The sequence below is a fragment of the Parasteatoda tepidariorum genome, chromosome 1 (assembly GCF_982258835.1).
Source record: "Parasteatoda tepidariorum strain Cologne lab strain chromosome 1, Ptep-v5.0, whole genome shotgun sequence".
Taxonomy (NCBI): Eukaryota; Metazoa; Arthropoda; class Arachnida; order Araneae; family Theridiidae; genus Parasteatoda; species Parasteatoda tepidariorum.
This window is the reverse complement of record NC_141755.1, coordinates 114324835-114349310: the sequence shown is the minus strand read 5'-3', so window position 1 is coordinate 114349310 and position 24476 is coordinate 114324835. Positions and strand designations below refer to the sequence as shown.

The 24476-nt window shown below is 25.4% G+C and overlaps 1 protein-coding gene across 3 annotated transcripts; it reads right to left on the bottom strand.

The window, feature by feature from the left end:
* Positions 1–1569: 1569 nt before the first annotated feature.
* On the bottom strand, positions 1570–23384 carry LOC147816749 (integrator complex subunit 11-like). 3 transcript variants are annotated; one of them, XM_087150691.1, is made up of 8 exons: positions 22263–23383; positions 21586–21764; positions 16971–17090; positions 13756–13845; positions 11519–11602; positions 6894–7041; positions 5486–5537; positions 1570–1862 (listed from the first exon to the last, which is right to left on the bottom strand). In XM_087150691.1, the coding sequence occupies exons 2-4, from the start codon at positions 21643–21645 to the stop codon at positions 13780–13782; spliced, it is 246 nt and encodes an 81-aa protein (XP_087006817.1). In that variant the 5' UTR covers positions 21646–21764; positions 22263–23383; the 3' UTR covers positions 1570–1862; positions 5486–5537; positions 6894–7041; positions 11519–11602; positions 13756–13779. The 3 variants fall into 3 exon arrangements, with proteins under 3 accessions (XP_087006817.1, XP_087006823.1, XP_087006825.1); XM_087150697.1 differs by lacking the exons at positions 1570–1862; positions 5486–5537 and having other exon boundaries at positions 6893–7041; XM_087150699.1 differs by lacking the exons at positions 1570–1862; positions 5486–5537; positions 6894–7041; positions 11519–11602 and adding exons at positions 12392–12469; positions 13511–13673 and having other exon boundaries at positions 22263–23384.
* Positions 23385–24476: the final 1092 nt, after the last annotated feature.

The window sequence follows — 24476 nt, the reverse complement described above, 5'->3', positions numbered from 1 at the left end:
AAATTTTATTCTTACACCTATGGTGACAGCAGAAGCATTGCAACATAGCACAAAAAAAGTTGAAAAAAGATTAAGAAAGTATGCCACTAGTTATATGCTATATTTTTTATGGGTTACAACAGCGAACAGCAAAAATAAAGGGAAAAAAACTAGCCAAAGTGAGATTTTGATAAAATCATAAATACATGCAATTTTAATGGTATTAGAAAAAGGTACGATTCTGACCATATTTTTTTTCATTGTGATTAACAAAAATTAAAAAACTACTTTTTAAAAATAATTTGTTTAAATAGTTTTGATAAACTATGCTTTAATGCAATTCCAATAAAGCATGTACATTAAGGAATATGTAAAACAGTTTGAAATATCCCTTTGGAATTAAAATTAATATTAATCTTCTAAAGCAAAAATAAGCCAAATATAGCCTAAAAATATAAAGAAAATTACATGTAAAGTTGAAATTTAAAAAAAAAATATATTCAACTGTAACTAACTTGGGTAACAAGGAAAATTGAATTTATTGATTTATATATTACAGAGTGCGTAGCCAAATCTTTCAACCAAAAATAAGCACCTTTTAAATACTTTTTAAGTACACAAGAAATACTTTCAAGCACTATATACGTTAACAAAATGCACAATAATTTTCAAACAGCTCACATGATCACTCTTTTTTTTGATTATATTAGTCACCATAAAAATATTGAGATATTTATCGATTCGATTTCAGAGGGTGGAAATTGAAGCCTTAAATTGAAAATATCTTGCAAAATGCAGCAGCGTTGCACATGCGAGGGCAATAATCTCACCTGACCAACCTCAGTAGACGCACCTGTGGGATCCAAAGTATTTTATCGAACATGTAAAACAATTGGCGCTTTTAAACGCTACGGATTGAATGTAAGCCAAAATAGATTGTGGTCGAATGAATTGTTAAAAACGCTAGAACAATACAATGTGAAAACTACTTTTTTTGCATAGAAAATCTACATGGTAAAGAAAAAATTCTCATTTTTGAAAAGGGAAAATTAAGTACTTTTTAAAAACACCTCATGAAAAAGCGCCTTTAAGGGCTTTTAAAAACGAAAATAAGTACCTTTAAGTACTTTTTAAAAATGCTACGAACCATGTATTATTTGAATTTATTGATGTGACACGTTTGCCTAAAAGGCCTTCTGGTCAAATTTGAAATTATCATTATTACCACATTATTACCATTTTAACCACAAACCTAAAAAAAGTCAAAAAACTTGGACCTTTTTAATGTTTTGTAACAGCCTTGGTAAAAGTTTTACAGAATTTTGTAGAGTGAAGGATAATCAATGATTGAGCTGGTGCCTTTTTTTTCCAAATTTTTACAAAATTAGAAGGACTTTCAGTCATAATATATAAGTTGCTATCTATACTTACTAGATTTTTGGATGGACACCAGAATCAAACACACAGCCCCCTGCTTTCAGAGATGTCAACAACAAAAAAAGAAGATATTTACTTGTTAGTAAAAAATCTAAAATTGACATAAGGTATTATTTTTTCAATAATGCAATTTTTGTGAAACAGAAATGTTAAAAAATAATCCTAAAAATTTCTTAAGCTTACATAAAGGAAGAAAAGGTGAACATATTGTATTAATATAATATACAATTAAAATCATAAAAATTGGTTTTAAGATTAGAGAATCTTTCAATTTCAATATAATTTTCTTATTTTACTTTTCCGAATAGTTAGAGAATGGAATGGTGTAAAGAATGCAATTTAATGCCACAAGAATCAAAACTATCACCTTAATGACTCATAATATGTCCATCCAGTTCCAATTAATATATTTTCATCAAAAAGCTCTTCTAGGGATGGCACAAATTCTGAAAATAGAAAACTTAACTTTACTTGAAAATAGGGTTAAAATAAATTTTTGAAAACAATTTTGTAATTCCCCCCCCCCATTTAAAATATAGATACTGTACTTGACATGGCAGAAACAAACCTGTTAATTGATATATGATTTAAAAAGTGCTTGATAAAATAACTAGAGAAAATGAGTTTAGATTTTTGGAAAGAGCATACATTTCTTTTTTTTTTTCTTTTTCTTTGCCTTTCAAAAAATATTTTTAGTTTGAATTCAAGTTTTTCTCAAAATAAACTGAAGTTTTATATAAATTTTTATAACAATAAACCAAACATTTAAAAAAAAATTCCAGATAACAAATGGGAATTCGTTAAATTAAGGCTAGCAATCTTTTTCAAAAATTCTAAGAAGTAACTGTAACAACTGTATATTTTCAACAGTAAAACAGAATGATAAACACCGTAAACTCTTTTAGAGAATGATTTTCTTTAAAACAATAGTAAATTGGGTTGAAATTATGTTTAAAGTGAAACTTAAGAATTGGAGAAATCTGTGAGTTTGGTAAGCTCAGCTCCAGAGAAATGAGATGCTCTAAATAGCAACTAGCAGTTCATGAAGACCCCTAATTTTCAAGCAAAATACAAAATCTTGTTGCTAGTGTTGAAAAATCTTTGTTTCTAAACACTAGTGATTTTCAAAGCACCTTTGAGCATTAGTCTATTTTTGAATTGTAAGCTGCAAATAATAAAATCATCATAAAATCAGTTTTCTTCCTGTTATTCAATAGAAAAGTGGGTAGCAAGTAAATTTCGGTATATTTATCCGAGAGGCTCAACCTTTGGAGGGCTAATAACATTCTTGAAAACGTTTAAAAACCAATTAAATATTAAAGCTAGAATAAATTAATGTTAATAATGCATTCACCCCCCTTTTTTTGGTAAATATAGTTGATCTATAACTACTAATAATTAAATATTTGAATTCCAACTTCCACAAACCAAAATAATTTAAAAGCAAAAAGAAGAAACAAAAAAGTTTTAAATTTTTTATTAATTACAAAATATACATATTTAATCTAGTATTCTTTATAAGATATTTAAGGTTTATTAACTTGACTCACTTAGAAAATGAATTTTTTTTACTGTTCTAATTAGACATGTAAGACTTTTTTGGAGGAAAACTAAATTCACATTGTATAAATATATGAAGAAATAGTTATCAATGTTGAAAAATTTGTAAGACTTTTACATTATTGAACATACGTAATATCGTAAGAACTATACAAGGATATTTTTTCAAATGAAACATTTTTTATACATTTATATTTTTTAATTTAAACATTATTAGCAATTATACCATTGAGTAAAATCTTTTTTTAGTTGTTTGTTCATAGTTATGAAAAGTATTTTACTCCATCTTAGCAAATGAAAGATATATAATAACATAGTTTATTTTTAAAAAAATAGTATTTAAATTATGAATTATATTAGGCTGAGAAAGGCTGTTTTAAAATATAATTTTGCTATTCTTTTTTAAAAAAATCCTGCTATTACAAACACTTCTACTAATTTCCTTTTCTTAGAGTCATTAATTTTCAGATATAATTAGTAAGATATGCACAATTTTGAAAAATGGCACAAAAATTAAAGAATTTCTCAAAAATAAGGAGAAATTGTACACACAGAGAGTTAGTCATTTATTAAAATTTCTGAACTGAGAATTTAAAATTAGTTAACTCCTTGTGATCATTGAGATTTATATCGCAAATTATAGGCTTATAAACTTTTTTTATAAATTGATTAATCGCAGAACTATTATCTTCATCTCTTTCCTTTATTCTTTACTTCTCTTATTCCCTCATTTTATCAAGAATAATTCATGTAAGCATTTGTCATTGTAATGGAAGCCTATAATAATACCTTTTTAAACTTTTAAATACAAAATAAATAATTAATCAAACAAGTGAAAAATCTAAAAAAAAATCTTTTATAAGATACATTAATAAAAAAAAATAATAGCCAGAGTAATGTAAAATGATAAATAACTAGCAGTATTATGTATGCTATTCAATGACATCGGCTTAAGTCAATATTCTTTTTCCCATGCAAATGTAAGTTAATAAACCTATAGAAACATATTCTACTCAATGTAATGCAAAAATTTACAAAAGTTGATTAATAAAATAGTTTTCAATGAATCTGATAAATCATATAAATAACACATTCTTACTTCAAAGCTGCATGGTGGCCTGAAGGTCTTATGAAATTCTATGATTATTCTTAAAACTACTAATATGTTTTCCTCATTTTCCACCAAAAATATGAATATTTGAATAAAAATAAAACATCAATAAAATCAGTATAGGAGAAGTTATAAAATTCCAACATTAAACATATAGAGAAATATATGTTGAGAAAAATATTTGCATAGTTTCTCTAAGTTTTAATGAAAGCAACAAAATTCTAAGTTTATAAGCCTTTTCTTAGAGTAATTAATTTTTAGATATAATTAGTGAGATATGCACAATTATGAAAATGGGACAAAAATTAAAGAATTTCTCAAAAATAAGGAGAACTCGTACACACAGAGAGCATTTAAAACAGAAATATTTTTCAAATGGTATCTAAAGAAAACATTTTTTTAAAAAAATTAGTCATTTTTTTAAAAATAAAGAGAAAAAAAAACATGTCTCAGAATAAAGGAAATTTGCAACTAATTTAGGATAATATTACTCACATAAACATAAATACAGTGCATGCTGCTTCTTAAAATCACATCCGTTTTGAGAACACTCGAATTTTAAAAGCAACAAATTTTAAAAACCAAAATGTAGGAAAAAATCATTTCGCAGTTCAATTTTAAACTAAATTAAGTTGATTAAAAACTAAATTGATTACTACATATCTGTTTTATTAAAACAAAACCTACATTTGACATTAACATGAGCTACATTTTTTAACTTAGGAGGGTTTTAAAATATTATATTTGATAAGTGAAATTTCAAATTAAAGATTCACTATAGTTTGAAAGCATATAACAGTTTCTAAAACATTAAATATCCTTTTCTATTTTGTAAAGTTCATTTTAAGAAATTAAGAGTTCTTCTGAAATCCATTGAAGTTAGATTTACCTTATTGAATGATTGAGGATCCATGACATTGAATGATAGGCATTTTACAATTTTCTTAGTACATAAACAGTTTTCTTTTGGATTCCTTTAGACTCCCCTTTTCCTAATTTTTTTAAACTTTTGCCCTTCAATTTCAACACAAAATGCAATCAACACCAATAACTTTGTTCATAGAGAACAGATAAAAATTGATTATTTACATGTATACAAAACTTGAGAATATAGAAAATTCTAATCATTCAAACAAGAAAAAGCAACGTTTTTCATTGTTTTAAACAAAAGCCTTACAAAATTTTGTCACATTTTTCTGTATTTAAAATTTGTTAGTAGTGCGCTCAACATTGTTATACCACATTAGAGTACTTCTAAGCAGCAAAGGGATTTCCTTAAAAATACAGGATAAAAAATATTTATTAAAAAAAATAAAGAATGATTCTTAATATATTAGTCATTAACCCACTCACTTGATATATTCTAACTAGGTAAGCCAGAAAAGATAATGTTTTTACCTGTGCAGGCATAAAGTCAACATAAACTTCTTCGTTGAGAGATGGATTGTTCCTAAAATAAAACAAAACAAAAATAAAATTTCTGTAAACATTCTGCATTTTATCAGCATATTTCCCAAAGAACAAATTAAATTTATAAAATTTAATTTTAAACTTTGTCCCACAGAGTCATTGAACATAAAATTCTTTCACAGAATACAATTGAATAAGTAAAAAACAATACTGAAGAGTTTTATTGTATAAAACCACTCTGACTAGATCATTTGGTATGAAATATAAAATAAGTTAAAAAGAAAGACATTTAAGGCATATCCTACATGCAAGTAGTTAATTTAAAAAGTTTCTCTCTGTATTTTCTGCTATATTTAGACTGTAAACATTATAAAAATAAAATTAAAATGACAAGGGAGTCAAGGATAAAACAACAATCAAGATCAAAATCAATAAAATATATTTTACAGCAAAAGTCATGCAAGTTGACTATTTGTAATGTACCAATTTGATGGCCTAGTTTGAGAAGTGATCAGTATATTAAAAGGTGATGCAAGAGTGGTGTTAATTATAGCCTTGGTATACAGATTTCAATTATAGAAAAAGAAAAGACATTCCAGCTTCAATCAAGGATAAGAATAAAAACTGAGACCAATAAAATAAATCTGATTTCATTTGGATACAACATTTGTTTTAATTAAAAAAAAGATTAACAAGCTTTTATTTTTGAAAAAGATTACAAAATATCAAATTTTTTGTGATATTGACAAATATTTCTCAGGCTAACTATTTTGTAACTAAATTATGAGCTGGTTGTAAGATATTTAAAAAAAATTATATTCTAAGTTTAGATGATTTGATCCAAACAGAATAAGAATTAGAAAATTATATATCCACATTGAGATGCATTTTATCAAAGAGAATACTTTATCGTTATCTTATATAGGTCATGTTGCGAATTAATTGAAACTTTATTGGATGTATGAGTTTTTCTATAAAATTCTAAATTATTTTTTCATGACTGTTCTGAAATTAATCAAAATTATATATTTTAGTGATATTTCACATTGCTAAATTTAAATTAGTTTTCATTTAGATACTAGAAAATTTGAATAAAACAAATACTATTATAGCAAATATGAGAATCAATGCTAGATAAATTAAAAGTTATGTAAATACTGACTATGATCATTATCAACTGAAAACTGCTTCCAACTTCTAGAATCTAAAGTGCAACATTTTTAATACTTCCAGAGATTTCTTAGTTATCTTATATAGATATATTATCATCTAAGAGTAATTTGGCAAACAAAGAGACAATTATCACTTCATAGACTTTTTCAATGTTGAAATATAGTCACTAATATTAAACTTTCTATGGTAAAAAAATATTTGAGTAATGTTAAAATTAAGTTACCTCTGTTGAGCTGTGGGTTGTAAAGTATTAGTTGTCATTATCAATGGCACAAATTCTTCGACATCTTTATGAACACTCATTTTATATAGCTGGTACATCAAGACAACAATTATAGGTAGCTATGTCAGTGCCTTTAGGGACATAGTAGCTATAGGGATTAAATAAAATTGTAAAAGAAATCAAATATATAAGCAATATAAAAAAAAAAGAAAAATCACAAAGTAACAATTTTTACTGCTAGAAAGTAATTTTGTAATTTTTAGTATAAAATTTTTCTTTAAACACACATAAAACTGGAGAACCATGCCATTAATTTGGTTAAGAGAACTACCAGTTATTGATACAATAAATTGGTATGCCTTCATTGTGTATTATAAGCAACAAAGTATGACATTTATAAAAGGATGGGTGAGTTCAGGGACAGGGAGCTTTTAGAGCTTGCTCAAAGTCCCTTCGGTTTCTGAAAAGTAAACAATAATTTGAAAGTTGAGTTTTTGAATGATCCAGTACATATTTTTCACATGACATCATTTTTCTTAATCTAATAATTTTTTTAACAATATTCAGGAAAAACAAACAAGAAAAACAATCAAAATTTAAAAAAATAATGAAATACAAATCACGATTTTTGGAAACCTAAGGAACATTCTTACTGATTGATTCTTCTGTTTAAAATGCATCAATCAAATTTTCAATTTCTAAGTTTCATATAAATTTTAATTTTCTTGAAAAGGATAAAATAAAAAACTGTTTGTGTACCATTGCAAACACTAGCATAAAAAATTAAAGTTTATTTTTAAAATATTTTAATTCAATACAAAATTGTTTGTTAATAAAAAAAAATGTAATAACTCTACTCTTTATCTCAAAATTAAAGCAAATTAAAAAAAAAACTGTATTTGAATTATATAGCTAGAATACCTAAGAGCAAGTTCCAAAATCTCCAAGGCAGAGAACTAACCGAAAGTAAAAGGACACAGGTAATGCTGTAAGTTAAATAAATATTACACTAATACAGTGTCTTTTCAATAACTTAAGAAGGTTATTTTTCAATTTTTGTAAGTCTTTCAAACTGAAACATAATAAAAACTTAGCTTGAAAAGTAAATTTCCAAATTCTAAATTTAACTTCTTTTTTTTTAGCTTGAATATTTAACTAAAGATAGTTAAGTCAACTGCATGTTTTAAAAAAAAAATTATAAAATATCAGAAATGTAAAAAACCACACAATGTATATTTTTATGCAATCTGTAGTCAAAAGAAATTGTATGTAAATCTTTCACATTTATTTAATTTAATATTTATACTGTGAAAGATTAACAATGCCTGACTTTCTAAACAATATTTTAATTTTCATAAAAATTAAAATATTATTATAATATTGTTATCATTAAAATTAAAATATCTTCAGCTTAATTTAAAAAAAGTTTACTCTTAAAAACTTTGTATTAAAAATGCAACAAAAAAAGCTAAATAAGTATATGTAATTCAAAACTGTGGGATAGGACATTTAACAAAGAATTTAAACTCTTAAATAAAAATTTTAAAAAGTTTAATTTCAAAGGTTTGTACTGTATCTAATTATTCTAAAATAGTATAATTACAAGTTAGTATAATTACAATCATAGGTAGCTCTGTAAGTTCATGTAATTAAGTTGATAAATCCATAGATTAAATTTATACTAATTAATAATAATTAAAAAATAGATTCTTAAGATCAAAATTAATGTTTTCTTTTTCTTTTCTCTTCCAGCCTCTTCTCTTGTAATTTATTTAAAATTAATGTTTTAAAGTTAGAGTATGTTCCCTACTAAATGCTGAATCTTATTTTGCACTGAAAGGGTTTTGTTTTAATTTTAATCATTTTTAACCCTACAAACTCTCTATAAACAAAAGAATTTAACCTGCATTTGTTTTATTAACTAGGATATTTATTTATTTATTTTTAATTTAATTCTATGAACGTTAAAATTTTAATGTTTAAACGGACTTTTGAATTATGTAATGTGATAAAAAAAATATGAATTTTCCCATTTTTTAAAAAATTTATTTCTATTTATCAGCTCTTTTCTCATAAATTGATTCTGATTGTTTTTTTCCCTGGGTAATCAGTTCTTAATTTAAACATTTAAAAGTATTTAATTTTACGCAAATATATTATAAGGTTACCTGATAAAAAGAATTTAGTGCCAAGAGTAATGATGTTTTTAAAACAATTGCTACCTATAATTGCTGTTAACATGCCTGTCTAAATTCTTGGGCATGCAACCCTTCATAGGTCAATTTGCTGTGCATGTGGCCCTTCACTTCAAAAGGTAGTGCACCTCTATTTTAATAATAGTAAAAATTTTCCTTAACTTTAAAGGCTTATACAGATTGAAAGCATGCATATTTTACAGATTGAAAGCATGCATATTTTACAGATTGAAAGCATGCATATTTTACAGATTGAAAGCATACAGATCATACAGATTGAAAGCATACATGATTTTTTTTTCAAGAGATGTTAAAGTTAATACAACTAAAAATTGATTAAAAGCATGCATACATGAATCTTTATTTCAAGAGATGGTTAAAGTAAATACCACTAAAAATTGACCTGAAGTTTGAATAAATTAAGCAAGAAAAAAGATTCCAAGCACGTTTTAGAATTAAATTATGGAAAAAATGCTTCTCACGTTAAACTTTTAAATGAAGTTACTTCATAACTTTTTTAATTTTACTTGAATATCATTTTTAAATTCAATAGCATCAAGAATAATAATGCAAACAATTATAAAATGCAATTGAAGTCTTCAAAATTAAAATATGAATGAGCTTTAAGAAGGTTTAGAAAGAAAAACAGACCTTTTAATGGGCTCCTAAAACCATATTTAAATTTAAGGCTTTTTTAGGAATGGAAACCCTTTTATACTTGCGAATAAGCTAATTTTTAAATATTACCAAGGCTACAACAAATAGTCTAAATTTTATAATGGTTTAGCCAAATAACTATTTTTATTGCTTACTCAGAAAATACAATAATCTTATTAGCATGCATTTAAAAAGGCTTTTAAACACAAGACTTGAAATTTTGATATTATATGAACTAATAATTAATTTAATAACTAATAATAACAGATTCACAGACGCTAAAATTATTTTTACTCACCATCTGAGTAGTTGAATTTGGACCCCTTTTTTAACTTTTCTCAATTTGAATCAGTGTTATGGTAAATGTTTCTTTCAATAACGGTTCCAACGTAGCTGCTAATAAATTTTTTACTTTTGGAGTAGGTCGTGGTTCAAACATAAGAAGCAAGTAATTAGGCAGATCTTTGTAAATATTCTTTACATAAAGCAGAAACATCTGTATCTATTCTTTAAATATATCATTATTTTCACACCACTGCATGCAACCTTTAGATTTCCCAACCACTTAAGTTTTATTTTAAGATATGGTACATTGTGGTTTAACAGGCCATGTAGGTGAAGAGTACCAAAACAAACAATATAAAATAAGTGAATAAAAAAAGTATTTAACCCCATAGAAATAAAAAAAAGAGGTTTTAATTACATTAAAAAGATTTATTTAGAACAAATTACCAATGAATGGAGAAACTTATAAACACTGAATGGAGAGAATTTCTATATTTTTTAATAATTCTTTTTTTAATTTATTTTTCTCTGCTTAATAAATCATGAAAATTTTAAAGATTTCTTTCACACTGGACTTTAAAATAATAAAAAAAGTATAAATAATTCAAAGTACTAATGAAATCTTCCTGTTGTGTTGTGGGGGAATCATTGATATTTCATATCCCCTAATATTTTGAGTTAGTCACACTAAAATTAAAAAGAACCCACAATATATTAATTTTTTTCATTATAACTTTCATTTAAATTTAGTGCAAAAATAGCATATTATTATATTTAAAAAAATTAATTTGTGACTAAGACTAATTATTATTAAAAAAAATTTTTTTTTTCAGGATCATAGCAATTTGGATTGGAAAAACAATACTCATCAATATTCCTCAGAATTTTTCATTAATGAAAAGCAAAATTTTAAATTCTTTTAAGCAATATCTATAAAAAACCTTGAAAAATTAAAACAACAAAACTTTAGGAACAATTTGGCAAGAAATCTCTGTACAGAGAATTTAAAATGAGTTAACTCCTTGTGATCATTGACATTTATATTGCAAATTATAGACTTTATAACTTTATTTATAAATTGATTAATCACAGAACTATTATCTTCCTCTCTTTCCTCTATTTTCTCCTTTTTTTACTCCCTCATTTTATCAAGAATTAGTCATAGAAGCATTTGTCATTATAATGGAAGTCTATATTAATATTTTTTTAAACTTTTAAGTGCAAAATAAGTAATTAATCAAAGAAGTGAAAAATCTAAAATCTTTTATAAGATACATTAAATGACATCCACTCAAGTCAATATTCTTTTCCCCATGAAAATGCGAGTTTAAAAACCTATAGAAACACATTCCACTCCATGTAATGCAAAAAATTTACAAAAGTTAATTATTAATAAAATAGTTTTCAAAATAGAACAAGTGTGAAATATATTAATACAAAAGCAAATTCATTTGAAAAAGAAAAATCATATAAATAACACATTCTTACTTCAAAGCTGCATGGTGGCCTGAAGGTCTTATGAAATTCTATGATTATTCTTAAAACTACTAATATGCTTTCCTCAGTTTCCACCTAAAATATTAATAAAAATAAAACATCAATAAAATCAGTATAGGAGAAGTCATAAAATTCCAACATTAAACATATAGAGGAAATATAGGTTGAGAAAAATATCTGCATAATTTCTCTAAGTTTTTATGAAAGCAACAAAATTCTAAGTTAATAAATAGCAATATTTTATTAGCTAATCTGTTCAGATGTAAACATCAATCTAATGTAGTTAAGTAATTTCTGAAAAAATAAAAAATTTAAAAATTAATCAAGTATTTAAAATTAAAAATTCGGTTTTGAGATGAAGCACAGTAAGTCAAATTTTATTTTCACTTTAAATTCTGAAACAAAAAGTGCCACTCTTTTCCCACAATATGAAGAAAATACAACCTCTTAATCTTTTATTTATTATTATAAAATGTAGAGCTAGAGAAGAAAATTTTCAGTTTTCAAAAAATATTTTCAGCTATTCAAAATTTTTACCAAATAAACTTTACTTTGCATAATTTTTGTACTAGTATTACCTCGAAGAGATAAATTTAATTTTAATTAGAATATTATTTATAATTACGGGCTTACAAATCCTGGGCACACGGTTGCCTAAAGACTTACAGCCCAATATTTCAGTAAAATTTAACACTTTTTTTAATCAAACAGCATGGCTCATAAAAATGAAATCCTAGAAGTTTAAACTTTTCTAGATCCATGCTCTTGATTTTTATGTATTTCAATTATACTCAACGAATAACAATGCATGCAGAACAAAAACATACTGCAAGTTCTTGTTCTGCCTATATAATTCAAATGTGTAATTGAGTTGAAGATTACTTTAATCTCTTAAACACTTTGAAGATCTCCTACATTTATCCAATCACTTCCTTTTTCAATCTAAAATATGATCACAGTTTTGTTAAGTAAATTGTTTTCATTAACTATAAAAAAAAGAATGGACAAAAAATTAACTTCTTAAAATATTAACTTAAGTATAAAAAATTTGTTTTAGTAATTTGTTTTTTTGGGCTTTAATGCTTTTATAATGAACTTGAGGTACAGGCTTTTCATTAAGCATAACAATAACTTTTAAATAATTTACCACATATATAGAAACTACAAATAAAAATGGTCTAAAATACATTTTTTTAGACATAAATAAATCTAAATAATCAAAAATACAAATTTAGGTATAGGAGTAAAATAAAAAATAATAGTTTGATAACTTAGTGCTAACTCTATACTATAGACAAACATGTAGTGAGCATTTACACAAAATTTCAATAAAATAAGACAAACAAATATTTAAAATATCACACCAATACCAATAGAGAAAATTAATGAAGCAGGTTTTGAGATACAGCAACTGCACTTATATTTAAAAAAGAATGAAACGGAAAAACCAGTTTGTGTTCTTTTTTTTTTTTTTTATTTAGACACAATAAAAAGTAGTGGGTACATTTAATTAAATTTGTTAACTAGCTATATTCTCAAGATTAGAATGTCAAAGATAAATTTGACCTCAATTCCAATTTAACTCTCAATGAAATAATAAAAGTTATAAAATAAAAAAATTTAAAAAGAAAAACTTTTCAAAGAGTTTTTTTTCCTAGCACACATTGCTAATTTTTAGGAAACTTATAAAATAAACAAAAATCAGGAGAATTTTTAATGAATCGGGATAAATTAACAAAATCTGGCAAAGCTGATAACTACAAATTTATCTCTTGAAATAAAAGTACATGCTGTTAAATAGCATTGCTATCAATCAAAGCAATGAAGAAACTACTTTTCGTAATCTTCTTAAACATTCTTTTAAATAAAGCATCTGAATGGCGGAGAACAGTTCACCAAACTATTCGAAAATGCCTCTATATAAATTTCAAAAAAATTTCTAATTATATTTTTGTACTTTACAACTTAGATGCAATTTTATACCAAACTCTGGAGTGATTTTCTTTGTCAAAAACTCCATTTTTTAAGCTTTTTAGTGCACCAGTAAGACTTTAGATGGTTCACAATGCTGAATTAGTTGCATGATTCCTTTAGCATCAGCATGTGCACTGAACAACATATACTGCACAGACATTTCAACTTCTACCTATTTAAAATATTCATGTCATGAACAGAACTTCAGATCATAAATTTATTAAAACTAATAACTAAGTTAATAACTAACTTACAATCTGGCGATTTTCAAATTCAATTTACTTGGCACCGCTAATGACTTTATGACCAATCGTTCCAGATACACAATAACCTGGCACAATTAACTATAAAAAAAATATGATCAATTTTAATTTGAACAAACATTTTTAACATATACATGATTTCTAAAAAGTAACTTAAAATAAAGTAGCCCCTCACTAGGCCACAAGGAAAAGGTTCATCGTATTAAAATGCATTTCTGCCAATTTATGCTCTTTGCAAGATCGATTTTCTTAAGTGGTAAGAAATGAGAGTTGAAAAATCACTTAAAAACTTAGTTATGGTTACAATTATTCGAAATTAAGTTTAGGAATTCAAATGAAATAGTGTAGGGAACCACTGCCAAACTAGATTCGCCATCACTTTAAATATAAAAATTATAAAAATATAAAATGTAATCTAAAAAGATTTTTTAAATTCCTTAATTCAAGCTAATAGATTTTGAGACAACCAGTAGATATTTTAACCTGCCTAAAACCTCACATCTTTTTTTCAAGTCACTTAAAAACTTGCCTTATTATAAATGTAACTATCATTGTATGTATCATTTTACTCTAGTGTATCATTTTTTAATCAAGAATTGATTTCATTTTCAATGATAAAAGTATCTACAAGTGTCACAGATGAAACAAAGCTATTTGTTCAAAGCACTCTTGAGTAGGAAAATATTGACAAAGCTCTTTGGCATTTACTGCGTTTCTGAAAGTTTATACAGACGGACCTGTTTATATTGCATCTTTCGAGAAAAGCAGAAAATTTGAAATAAAGAGGTTTTTGAGTTATACAGGTACTTTAAAAAATGTAATTTAATTAAGAAATTTGATTATAAGTGCCTTAATTATTTTTTGGAGAAATATATAGGCATTTCTGTACATAAATTACACCACATATATCTATTTACATAAAAAATTTTAACATACCTTTAACACTGAAAATAATCTTTTTAAAGATTTTTGACGTCTAACCTTCTTTGTTTGCTATGTTGTTAATTATTAGAAATCGAGAAACAGAGATTTTGAAAGAAACAAGGAAAATGCATTGAATTTAAATAGTAAATGTGAGGAATTTTAGAAATTTTGAGATATAGAGGTTTGAGATAAACAGCTTTAACTGTAATAATAAAGGTCTTAGTTCAAGATTGAAGTTAATTTGACATGTTAAAGTTGAAAAAACATGAAAAATTAACATGTATTACTGTAAGTATTACTAAAAATTTAATACGGGGAAGCAAGCCCAGTCTCATCCTAATCGAGAAATAAAACATGATTTGTTTAACATCAAAAAGAAACTTAATAGCATTTTTTTCAAGTAATAAACAAAACTAATAATTCTTAAGCAAGAATAGAATTATCTACAAAACCCAGTAAATGTAAGACAATTTAAAAGTTTTATAACGGCTTTCTTAAGAAGACAAGCGAAAGGGATTAGAACTATTGGAACAGAAAGATATTACAATTTCATTGAAATGACGCGTTAGAAATAAATCTGCAGTGAATAGAAATTAATCAGCAAAAAGAATTTCCAAGCTACTGAAACTATTTACCATTCCATTAATAATTAAAAACTGCTTTTGTTGTTTTCATAGAAAAGTTTTAACCCTTGAGATACTCCTTGGATAAAACTGTATTTCAAAAAACTGTAAAAGATTCTCTTATTTCTTCTACATTAGAGACACAGGTGATTGTGACTCAAAGTGAAAAACCCTGAAATTTTATGCGTAAAAACTCGATAACAAGTTATAAACTTATATACAATTCACATTTAATATAAGTTTTTGAAATAAAGATTTATAAATAAATTATCTACCTTTAAAGAATATCATACTTTTATGGTAACTAATTTAAAAAAAACTTAATTCTTATAAAAATTGCAATATTGGGTTCTAAATTTGTGTGAATATTAATCACGATATTGGATTTAATAACGGAAAAATACAAATCCCAATATTGGATTTTTGAAACTCATAAATAGAAATGGGGATGCATTATTTTTAGATCCTGTGAATGTGAATAGCGACATTGGATTTTAAATTCGCGCGAATGCAAATAGCGATATTGATTTCAAAAATGCGACAATACAAATTGCGATATTGGATTTTAAATCACATGAACACTAATCGAAATGTACGATTCTTAAATCACGTGAATACGATTCACAATGAGAAACTTTTAAATACGAAAATCGATGTTTGATAATAAAATCACATGGATATGGATCGCAATATTAGCGGATTCCGGTATAGTTTCAAATATTAAATATGACCGACTAACAAGAAAATTAAAATTGCCGAACAATCACATGTATGAGAACATCTCTTTAACACGATTTAGTGAAGGTTTCAAAATTTGAATTGCAGAACTTACTTTAAATTTTAGGTTAATTTCCAGCACAGTTTCAAATAATAAAAATTACCAACTAACAAAAAAAAAAAAAAAAAAATCAAAATTGCATAACAGTCACATGTATGAAAACGTCTTGTGAACGTGATTTAGTGAAGGTTTCAAAATTTAAATTGTAGAACTTAATTCTCACTTTAAAGTTTAGGTTGCAGTGAAAATTTTGTCAGATTAAAAGTTTTTATTCGCGGAGTCAGCGAATCAATGGTCTTGAGATACGCAGAATTCTGCGAAAAAATCACATGCTCTGCTCCTAGACCTGAAGGAATGGTGTAAAAAAAGGGGGGAAGGTACGTTCGGAATACAATCAGCCCAGCAGAGAAATATAAAGAAGGGAGAAAATTTTTTAAATCATTAATAAAATTTTAAAATTGGAACTATGTGAAATTATAAGAGGAGTTATTATAAAGCAAATCAACAAATATATTGAGATATTTATATTGAATAAAACAAAAAATGCCATGTATCATTGTAAAAAAATAAATACTTTAAGTGCTACACTTGATAAAATTTAAAAATACTAAAATTAGATACTCACAATGATAAAATTAAAATATTTTTAATGAAAGAAAAGATAAAATATTTTATTTGTTTAAATCAACTAACTTGATATGTCTGAAATTAAACATAAACATATTACGGTGCACAAATATTTTCTTGATTTTTTGGTTGGTTCAAGCTATGAACATCTTAGAAAAGGTGGCAGCCTAAATGAAAAAAGAATATTAGAGTGAAGAATTTTTATTCACATTTTAAAATCAATAATGTAGGTTTTTGTACATCAATATATTTACTTTTTCAGTTAGATCAACAGCAAAATAGATGGGTATTTTAAGATTCATCTTCTCCCAGTAAATTTCAAGAAGAATGCACATCTCTTGAGCATGACCCAGAGCAAAAACTGGAATTAAAACCTAAATGAAAAATAATAAACATTTATGCACAGATAATAAAATGCATTCAAAATTTATGAGTAAAATGGATTCGAAAAAAAAAAATTCACACTAGTTTAAACCTCTTTATTAACATAAAAACTAACCTTAGAAATGTAAAGATTTTTTTTAACAATCTAGTAGCACAATTATAATAAACATTATATATATAGAGAGAGAAAATATGTATACCTGGTGTTGAAAATGCCATATACTTATCTCCTCATATCTATTTCATTATTAGTAAAAATAAAAAATTAAAACTGAAAAATCTGTAATAGAAACTTTTTTTATTCTGTTAATCACCCATAACTTATGTAAGTAATTTAACGTTGATAAACTTCTTTCAAAAATCAAAAGACATCTTCTTTTAAGAATCAAAAATTTGTTACTAAATTCTAAAATAATTAGTAGCAGAAAAAACTTTAATTTACAAGATAAGGATAAATATATAGTATTTTTTTTAATTCAGTATTTCAGAAAATATTATAGATATTACACTTATAGAAGGATAAATTTCTTAAGTCTACAAGGGATATTGAAAATATTGTTAAATAAAACTTCACATTAAAAGAAGAGAAAAAGTGGCTTTAACCGCTTTTCCTCATAATTTATTAATGTTACCAATTTCTCTTAGAAAGAAGCATTTTTTTCTAGATCACAGATCAAAAAATACTAGAAAAAAACTAAAAAATTTTTTCTTAATGAAGATTCCTTTTTATAATATAAAAACTTTGTATAACTAGTATTTCACTGTACATAAAGGTTATAGATTCTAAAAATTTCTGTAGTTCTATTTCAACATCCTGGATCCTAATTATTTCTTAAATTTTAAACCAGTACAAACAATTAATAACATAACATATTATTAAAAAAAATCTACATGCATTTAATCTAGATAAATTTAAAAAATAAAGAAGTATGTTTTATGATTAAAAAAAAACTTATGATTAATGGTTCTTCATTCCATTTCTACTATTTAACTGCAATATATGCTATCTTAATTTCTCTAGACCAGTGATTCTCAACCTTTTTTTTTGTTGCGGCACACTTTTAACGATTTCGAAATTTGACGGCACACAATGAAAAAAATTAGATTTAAAGTAGTTTAATTACCTATTTTATACTGAGTTAAATAGTTTGTGATAATAATTTTGAATGTGAAATAAAATAATCTGTACTTCAAAAGCAAATTTATTAAGGGATTAATTATTTCTTTCAACCAATTTTTTATTAGTTAGTAACAGTTATTTATTTTTTGCTAGTTATTAATTGTTAGCTTGCTTTCTACAGTAATTAACTGTTAGTTTTTTTTGCATTAACTGTTATTTTTTTGTGATTTCTTTTTAACTAGTTCTTTTGCTAATTATTAATTGTTAGCTTAATTTTTCTAAGTTATCCTTTGTTAATTTGTTTATTAATTGCATAGCTTACTTTAGTGATTACCTCTTATAACATTTTTTAAAATTGTGTGTCATATATAATTTAAACACTTCCATCTTATTTTATTATTGTCAGAGACAAGACAATCGCCGACAAAGATGTTCACGTGGTTAAAGTGTGGAGAAATTACAAAAAGTATATATGTATATATATATAAATTTTTCTTTAATTTAAACTTTACTCATAATAAAAAAAAGGATTTTAATTTTTATTGTATCATTTCTAATATTTGGCGGCACATTTTAAGAATTTGGCGGCACACAAAAGTGCCGCGGTACAGTGGTTGAGAATCACTGCTCTAGACACTAGTCTTTCATGCTGGCATTTGCTACAGTTAAGTAATTAGTAATTAGTTTCATCCATTAAACAAGAACTAGTTGTTTAAATGGGAATGCTTAAAAATATATTAAAAATAAAAGAAATTTTGGCTTAAAATATATTCAAACTAGAAATTCTTTAAGACTAAATAATTTTTAACTGTTAAAAAGGAGGGTTTTTTGTATTTATAGACAAATTTAAAAAAAACAACACATATTTTTTTTTTTATTTTAAAAGATATGATACCCATCACTGGATATCTTATTTTTACACCGATTGTAACCAATTCCTTTTAAATTAGGCTTTTCTAGACCATTTAAATTAAAAAGAGTTAGAAACAAAAAAAAATTAGACTGCTAAAATAGAATCCTTGTCAAATAGGCTTTTCTACCGGATTCAAATTAAAAAAAGTTTAGAAAGAATTAAAAAAAAAAAATCAACAGTAAAAATTGAATCTTTGTTAAACAGAATTTTTCACAATATTCAAATTGAAACTGTTTTAAAAAGCAAATGCACATGAGAATCACAGAAATAGTAATATTGCCAATAGTAAAATGTGTTTTAATTAATGCATTAAATATACGAAAAATTTTTTGAACACATATTATACAGCTATAAGTAAACAGAGTGCTTAGCCAAATATCTCAACAAAAAATAAGCAGCTTTTAAGTACTTTCTAAGCAATCAAAAAATATTTTTTAACATAACATAACATAAACTTAGTAGGCTTTACTGTATAAAAAAGAAACTGAAATATTTAATATTACTGTAAATTAAATATTTCAAATAATAAATCTTGCCCAAATATTTCAATATTTTTTTAAATAACTTCATATATATCAAATATTTCAAATACTTATAAATTATGTTATTTTATACTAAATAAAAATTAATGCAATTTTGTTTCTCTGTGTCCATTCATAAGAGTATAGTCATTGAATGTATTTCATTTTAATGAAATAAAAAAGTCAGAGTCATGCTAATGTGAATATAGTTGTTTACTTGCCTTCAATTAATATTTATGTTGTCTCATAGTAGAAAAAATAATTATTAGTAAGTAATTTTAAAAACTGAATGAATAAAATTAACATGTTAGTGTACTAGGATGTATTTTTTCGTATACTGATTTATATGCTACAGTGTAAAGTAGAAAGCTAAAAGTCCTGCCTGATGATTTCCTTTTAAATTTGCTTGAAACATTTCTGAAATTTTTAAATTTAGAATAGGGTTAAACTTTTATAAATGACATGCCTTGCATCCTAACAGTGATAAGACACTATTTTTGTACATTCAGAATGCAATGGGATAAACTGGATAAAATAGAAGAAATCCTTAATTATCACAGAGAACAAAATTAAAATTTATAAAAATTCATTGAAACTAAGTTTTTAAACAGGTTTTGTTCATTTACAATGAATTTGTAAATTTAATACAAAAGATAAAACTAAAACTATAAATTCCACATTTAAATTTAGTCATAAAACAAAAAATTAAGGATGATAAGCTTTATTAAGCATTATTCTATACTTATATTTTATTCTATACCAATTTGGAGTGAAAGATATTATTCAAATAAAATTAATTTCAATTAATTATCATTTATTTCAATGCTTTTGTTCTAAGCAATTTCACTTTTTTATGTCCTAATCACACTTAAGTTCAGCATTTAGTTATTATATGACAATACTAAACATAAAAAATTATTAATGTTATTTACACAGTAAAACATAAAGGCCTTGCTTAGAGTTACTCATTAATTTAAACATATAATTTTAAATAAGAAAAAAAGCCCCCCCCCCTCCCTAAGAGCAGTTTTGTTCCATTGGGGTACAAACTTCATGATCTTGTTTAAACTTAGTATACAGAAACAGTAAAACATTAATGCTAGTACATAATTTACACCCCTTTGAAAAAAATACTTAGATTAAGCTATTTTTCTATTAATGTATTAGCATTAGAGATGTAGAAATTAAAAAAAAATTTACAGCTAATTTAACACATTGGACATTTATTATTCAGAAAGGTATCAACATCTCACAACTGAATATGGATTAAATAAAAAATTGTGTATTATTCATATTCCGAAACAGATTTGTATGATCAATTCTTTAAAAAAATTACTTGATACCTATATAAACTTTTGCATTTAAAAAATATATTTCAGGCAAATCTCTCCACCTTTAGGTGTTACTTTTGAAGTCACAAATAATGGGAATTATAATCAGAATTTAAGGGCTATTAAACCATAACCACTCTCAAATAAAGAAAACTAAAAAATTGAGATTTCAATAATTTATATGAGCAGTTAATTGAATTTTTCTTCAAAGTTAATAATGAATTAACTATTTTCAATGTAAGAAAAACTAAATTGTATCTTAAATGTATATAATTTTGTAAAATTTTAAAGAAATATAGATCCCATTGAATTAGCAATAAAACTGATGACTGATTTTTTTGGACCATTAAGAAACATAAATAAAAAAAATGTGATTGTCAATTAAAATAACTTTGCACAATTTCTTGATTCATAAGAATTTAGGACAATATATATCCTTCTTAATGAAGAAAAAATATTTTATTTCTTGAAAAAAAAAAGTACTTTGAAAAATTCTTATTCATAAATGTTTTAAACTAAAATTAAAATGCTTTAATTATTTATAGATCAATACAATAAGTTAAAAGTATTACACTTATTATCGGGAAAGATTTTACTTACCAGATGAAACAGTGAAGACAGAATTGTAGTCAGACATAGTAGCTTGCTTGGTTGAATCATCTTGTATGCGCACAGGTTGATTTGTTTATGATCCTTTGTTCCAAAGCTCTTGCCATATCTTCCTGTTGCTCATAATGATGAGTAACCAAAGCAACAGATTCAACTTTTGTTTCAGGTTCCTATAAAATAAATGTGATTTTACTTAAAATAATTATTTATACAATTGCAGAGGTACACTAACCATTATTTATACACTAAAAGCTTATGGAAATTTAAAGTTAGAAAAATTTTAAGATGTATATAACTGTTAGTTTGTATTTTTCACAAGTATTTATTAAAATTTTATGAACTTTCACTAGAAAAGAATAAAACGCTTAATGAACATTTATTTTTAATTTATTAATGTATTTCAGTTAACAAAATTACGTTATTATCTAGTGAAAATGTGAGAAATTTTTAATGGCCACTTTAAAAAACTAGCTGCCTTTTCAAAAGGAAAATAAAGAAAAATAATATAATTTTAGTTTTTTTATTGACTTTTATATCTTTGAAAAATTGACAGTTAACAGAATTTTTTTTCACAAAAAACATGATTACTAAGAAGCAATGATTTCATTTAACCACATGCAACGACAGAAAATTCGAAAAATAGAAGGGTGGTTTAAATAATAACTAACCATCAGGTCAGCTGATAGCTTCTTGTTTTTGACTACCAGTGATACCAATATCAATTCTTTCATATTTGTAATTTTCAGCATCCAAAAATACTTCAAGGATGTTCAACATTTTCATCCTCTAGGTAAGAAAACAAATAATATTTTAAATTAAGTACATAAATAAGCGAAGTTACCAACATAAGAGAAAAAAAGAAGAAAAAAAAAACAATCCGAGGATTTTTCAAAAATGTAAATTTTACACCAACTCTCAAACAATGTAGATAAAATTCTAGAAAAAAGAAATTTTAGAGATTTTACAATCAATTAAAAGAAACTGGCATTTTAAATTTGCTGCACATCTTTTAGCTTGCAGTTGTCTTTAATTGAACTTTAATACTACTTGTATCTATCATTTTACAAATGATGACTGGAGACAAAAGAACTGTTGCTCTCACATGGACTTCAGAAGGAAAACGAACTAGAGAGGTTTTATGGTCGAGATAGAACATTGCAAACTTAATATCTTTATATATAAGTTACAAAACAAAGAATTAAAGATAATACTTCAATTAAAAAATAGCAATCGGAATTTTGAGAAATGATAATGTTTATAAACATTAGTACATTTCAGATTAACAAAATTAAGTATTATAAATGAACAGAAGAAGGTCCTTGAATGTTGAGCACTGTCTTAATGAATTGTTTCAGTTTTATAATCTTCTGTGTTAATAATTTCTACCAGAGTAAATTCCTTGTTTACTTTGTTACTGAATAAATTTTGATACTTCAAAAATGGTAAAAATAAATTATTGGTTTAAAATCAGTTACGAAAGATTGCACGAAAATATTTCTACGCTTTTAGCTTACTTGTTTTCCGTGACTTTTCAGTTTCTTTGGAATTCAAAGTTTATACGGGGTTAGATAAAAGCGCACAGCGAACTATTAAATGAACATCTCAAAAAGGAGCAGAAACAAGAATAAATAACTCTATTTTAATTGTGGAGCATGGACACTAGAGTATCGTATGGAAGCCTAGCTTAATGTAAAATTTCCCCTACAATTGAACTTGAACAAAAAAATACGGAGTATCTTGTATGGATACAGAACCTTCTATTTAAGCTGAATTAAAATTTTCATAATAATTAAAGTACTTAGGACAAAATTGTATTTAAGTTAAATTAATTTTTAAATACATAAAAATATTTAAATAATTGATAGGATTAGTTAAAACAGGAAACAATTTCCCAGAAGTCAAAGATTTTTAATGACTTAGTTATTATATTCAAGAAAAAGTTAAAAATAGAATAACGATGCTAAAAATTAAAATTTAAGTTTTAAAATTAAAAACACCCATTCGATAAGATCATTAAAAGCGAGATGCCTAAGCAAATACAGCTAGTGAAGAGATAAGTCACAAAGCAAAAAAAAAAAAAAAACCAAAAAAAAACGCTCGAACTTAAAATTGGTCAGGGAATCGGGGGGGGGGGTCGAAAAAATTTCTATCTTTATCCTTTTAGCAGAGTGCTGTGTGCAAGCGAAGAGAATTGGATGGTGGGTAGAGGAGGAAGTTTGTTTACGTGCGCCGTTGCTAGGCAACCAGAGTTAAGAAAATTGTTTCTTTGCTCTTAAAAAGAAGAAAGATAATATTTTAGAAAAATTTAAGAAGTGCGCTTTCTTTTAATTGGGATTGTATCATCTATTAAATTTAAAATCGCCTTTGACCTTTTGGCTGAAGAGGGCCTAGATTCATTTGGGGTAATTTTTTAGTTATTTTTTTGGCAAACGAAAAAAAAAAACGGTTGGAATGTTGAGGTCGAAGTGAATAACTTCATTCCTAATGAACCAAGAGACTTTAGTAATAATTCTAAGAGTTTTATTTTTGAGTGTCTGGATGCTCATACGATTTGCCTAGGAATGGGGATTCCGTAAGTAAGGATGGGTCTAATGATGGAGGTATAGGATAATAGTTTCGATTTGAGTTTACTTTTACTATTTATATAGCAACTAATTTCACCTTGAGCAGCCTTTGCTTTGTCGAGAGTTTTTGTAACTCTCTGTTAAATGTAAACTGGAATCAAGAGTGATTCCTGAATATTTAGCATTTTTGTCCCAGGGATTGAGTTCGTTAAAGACGGTCAAGGGAGAGGGAAAAGAGCTAATTCTTCTTCTTTTTTTTTCCTTTTAAAAATGACAGCGACAGGTTTAGAGGCATTAATTTTGATTTTCCAATCAACG

Bases quoted from the DNA above. Each gene is read 5' to 3' on its own strand.
- LOC147816749 (XM_087150699.1), bottom strand. From the start codon at position 21,645: ATGATTCAACCAAGCAAGCTACTATGTCTGACTACAATTCTGTCTTCA. The intron at 17,091-21,585 runs GTAAGTAAAATC...TTTTTCATTTAG, and splicing joins TGTCTTCACTGTTTCATCTG to GTTTTAATTCCAGTTTTTGC. The intron at 13,846-16,970 runs GTAAATATATTG...TTTTTTTTATAG, and splicing joins CTGTTGATCTAACTGAAAAA to TTAATTGTGCCAGGTTATTG.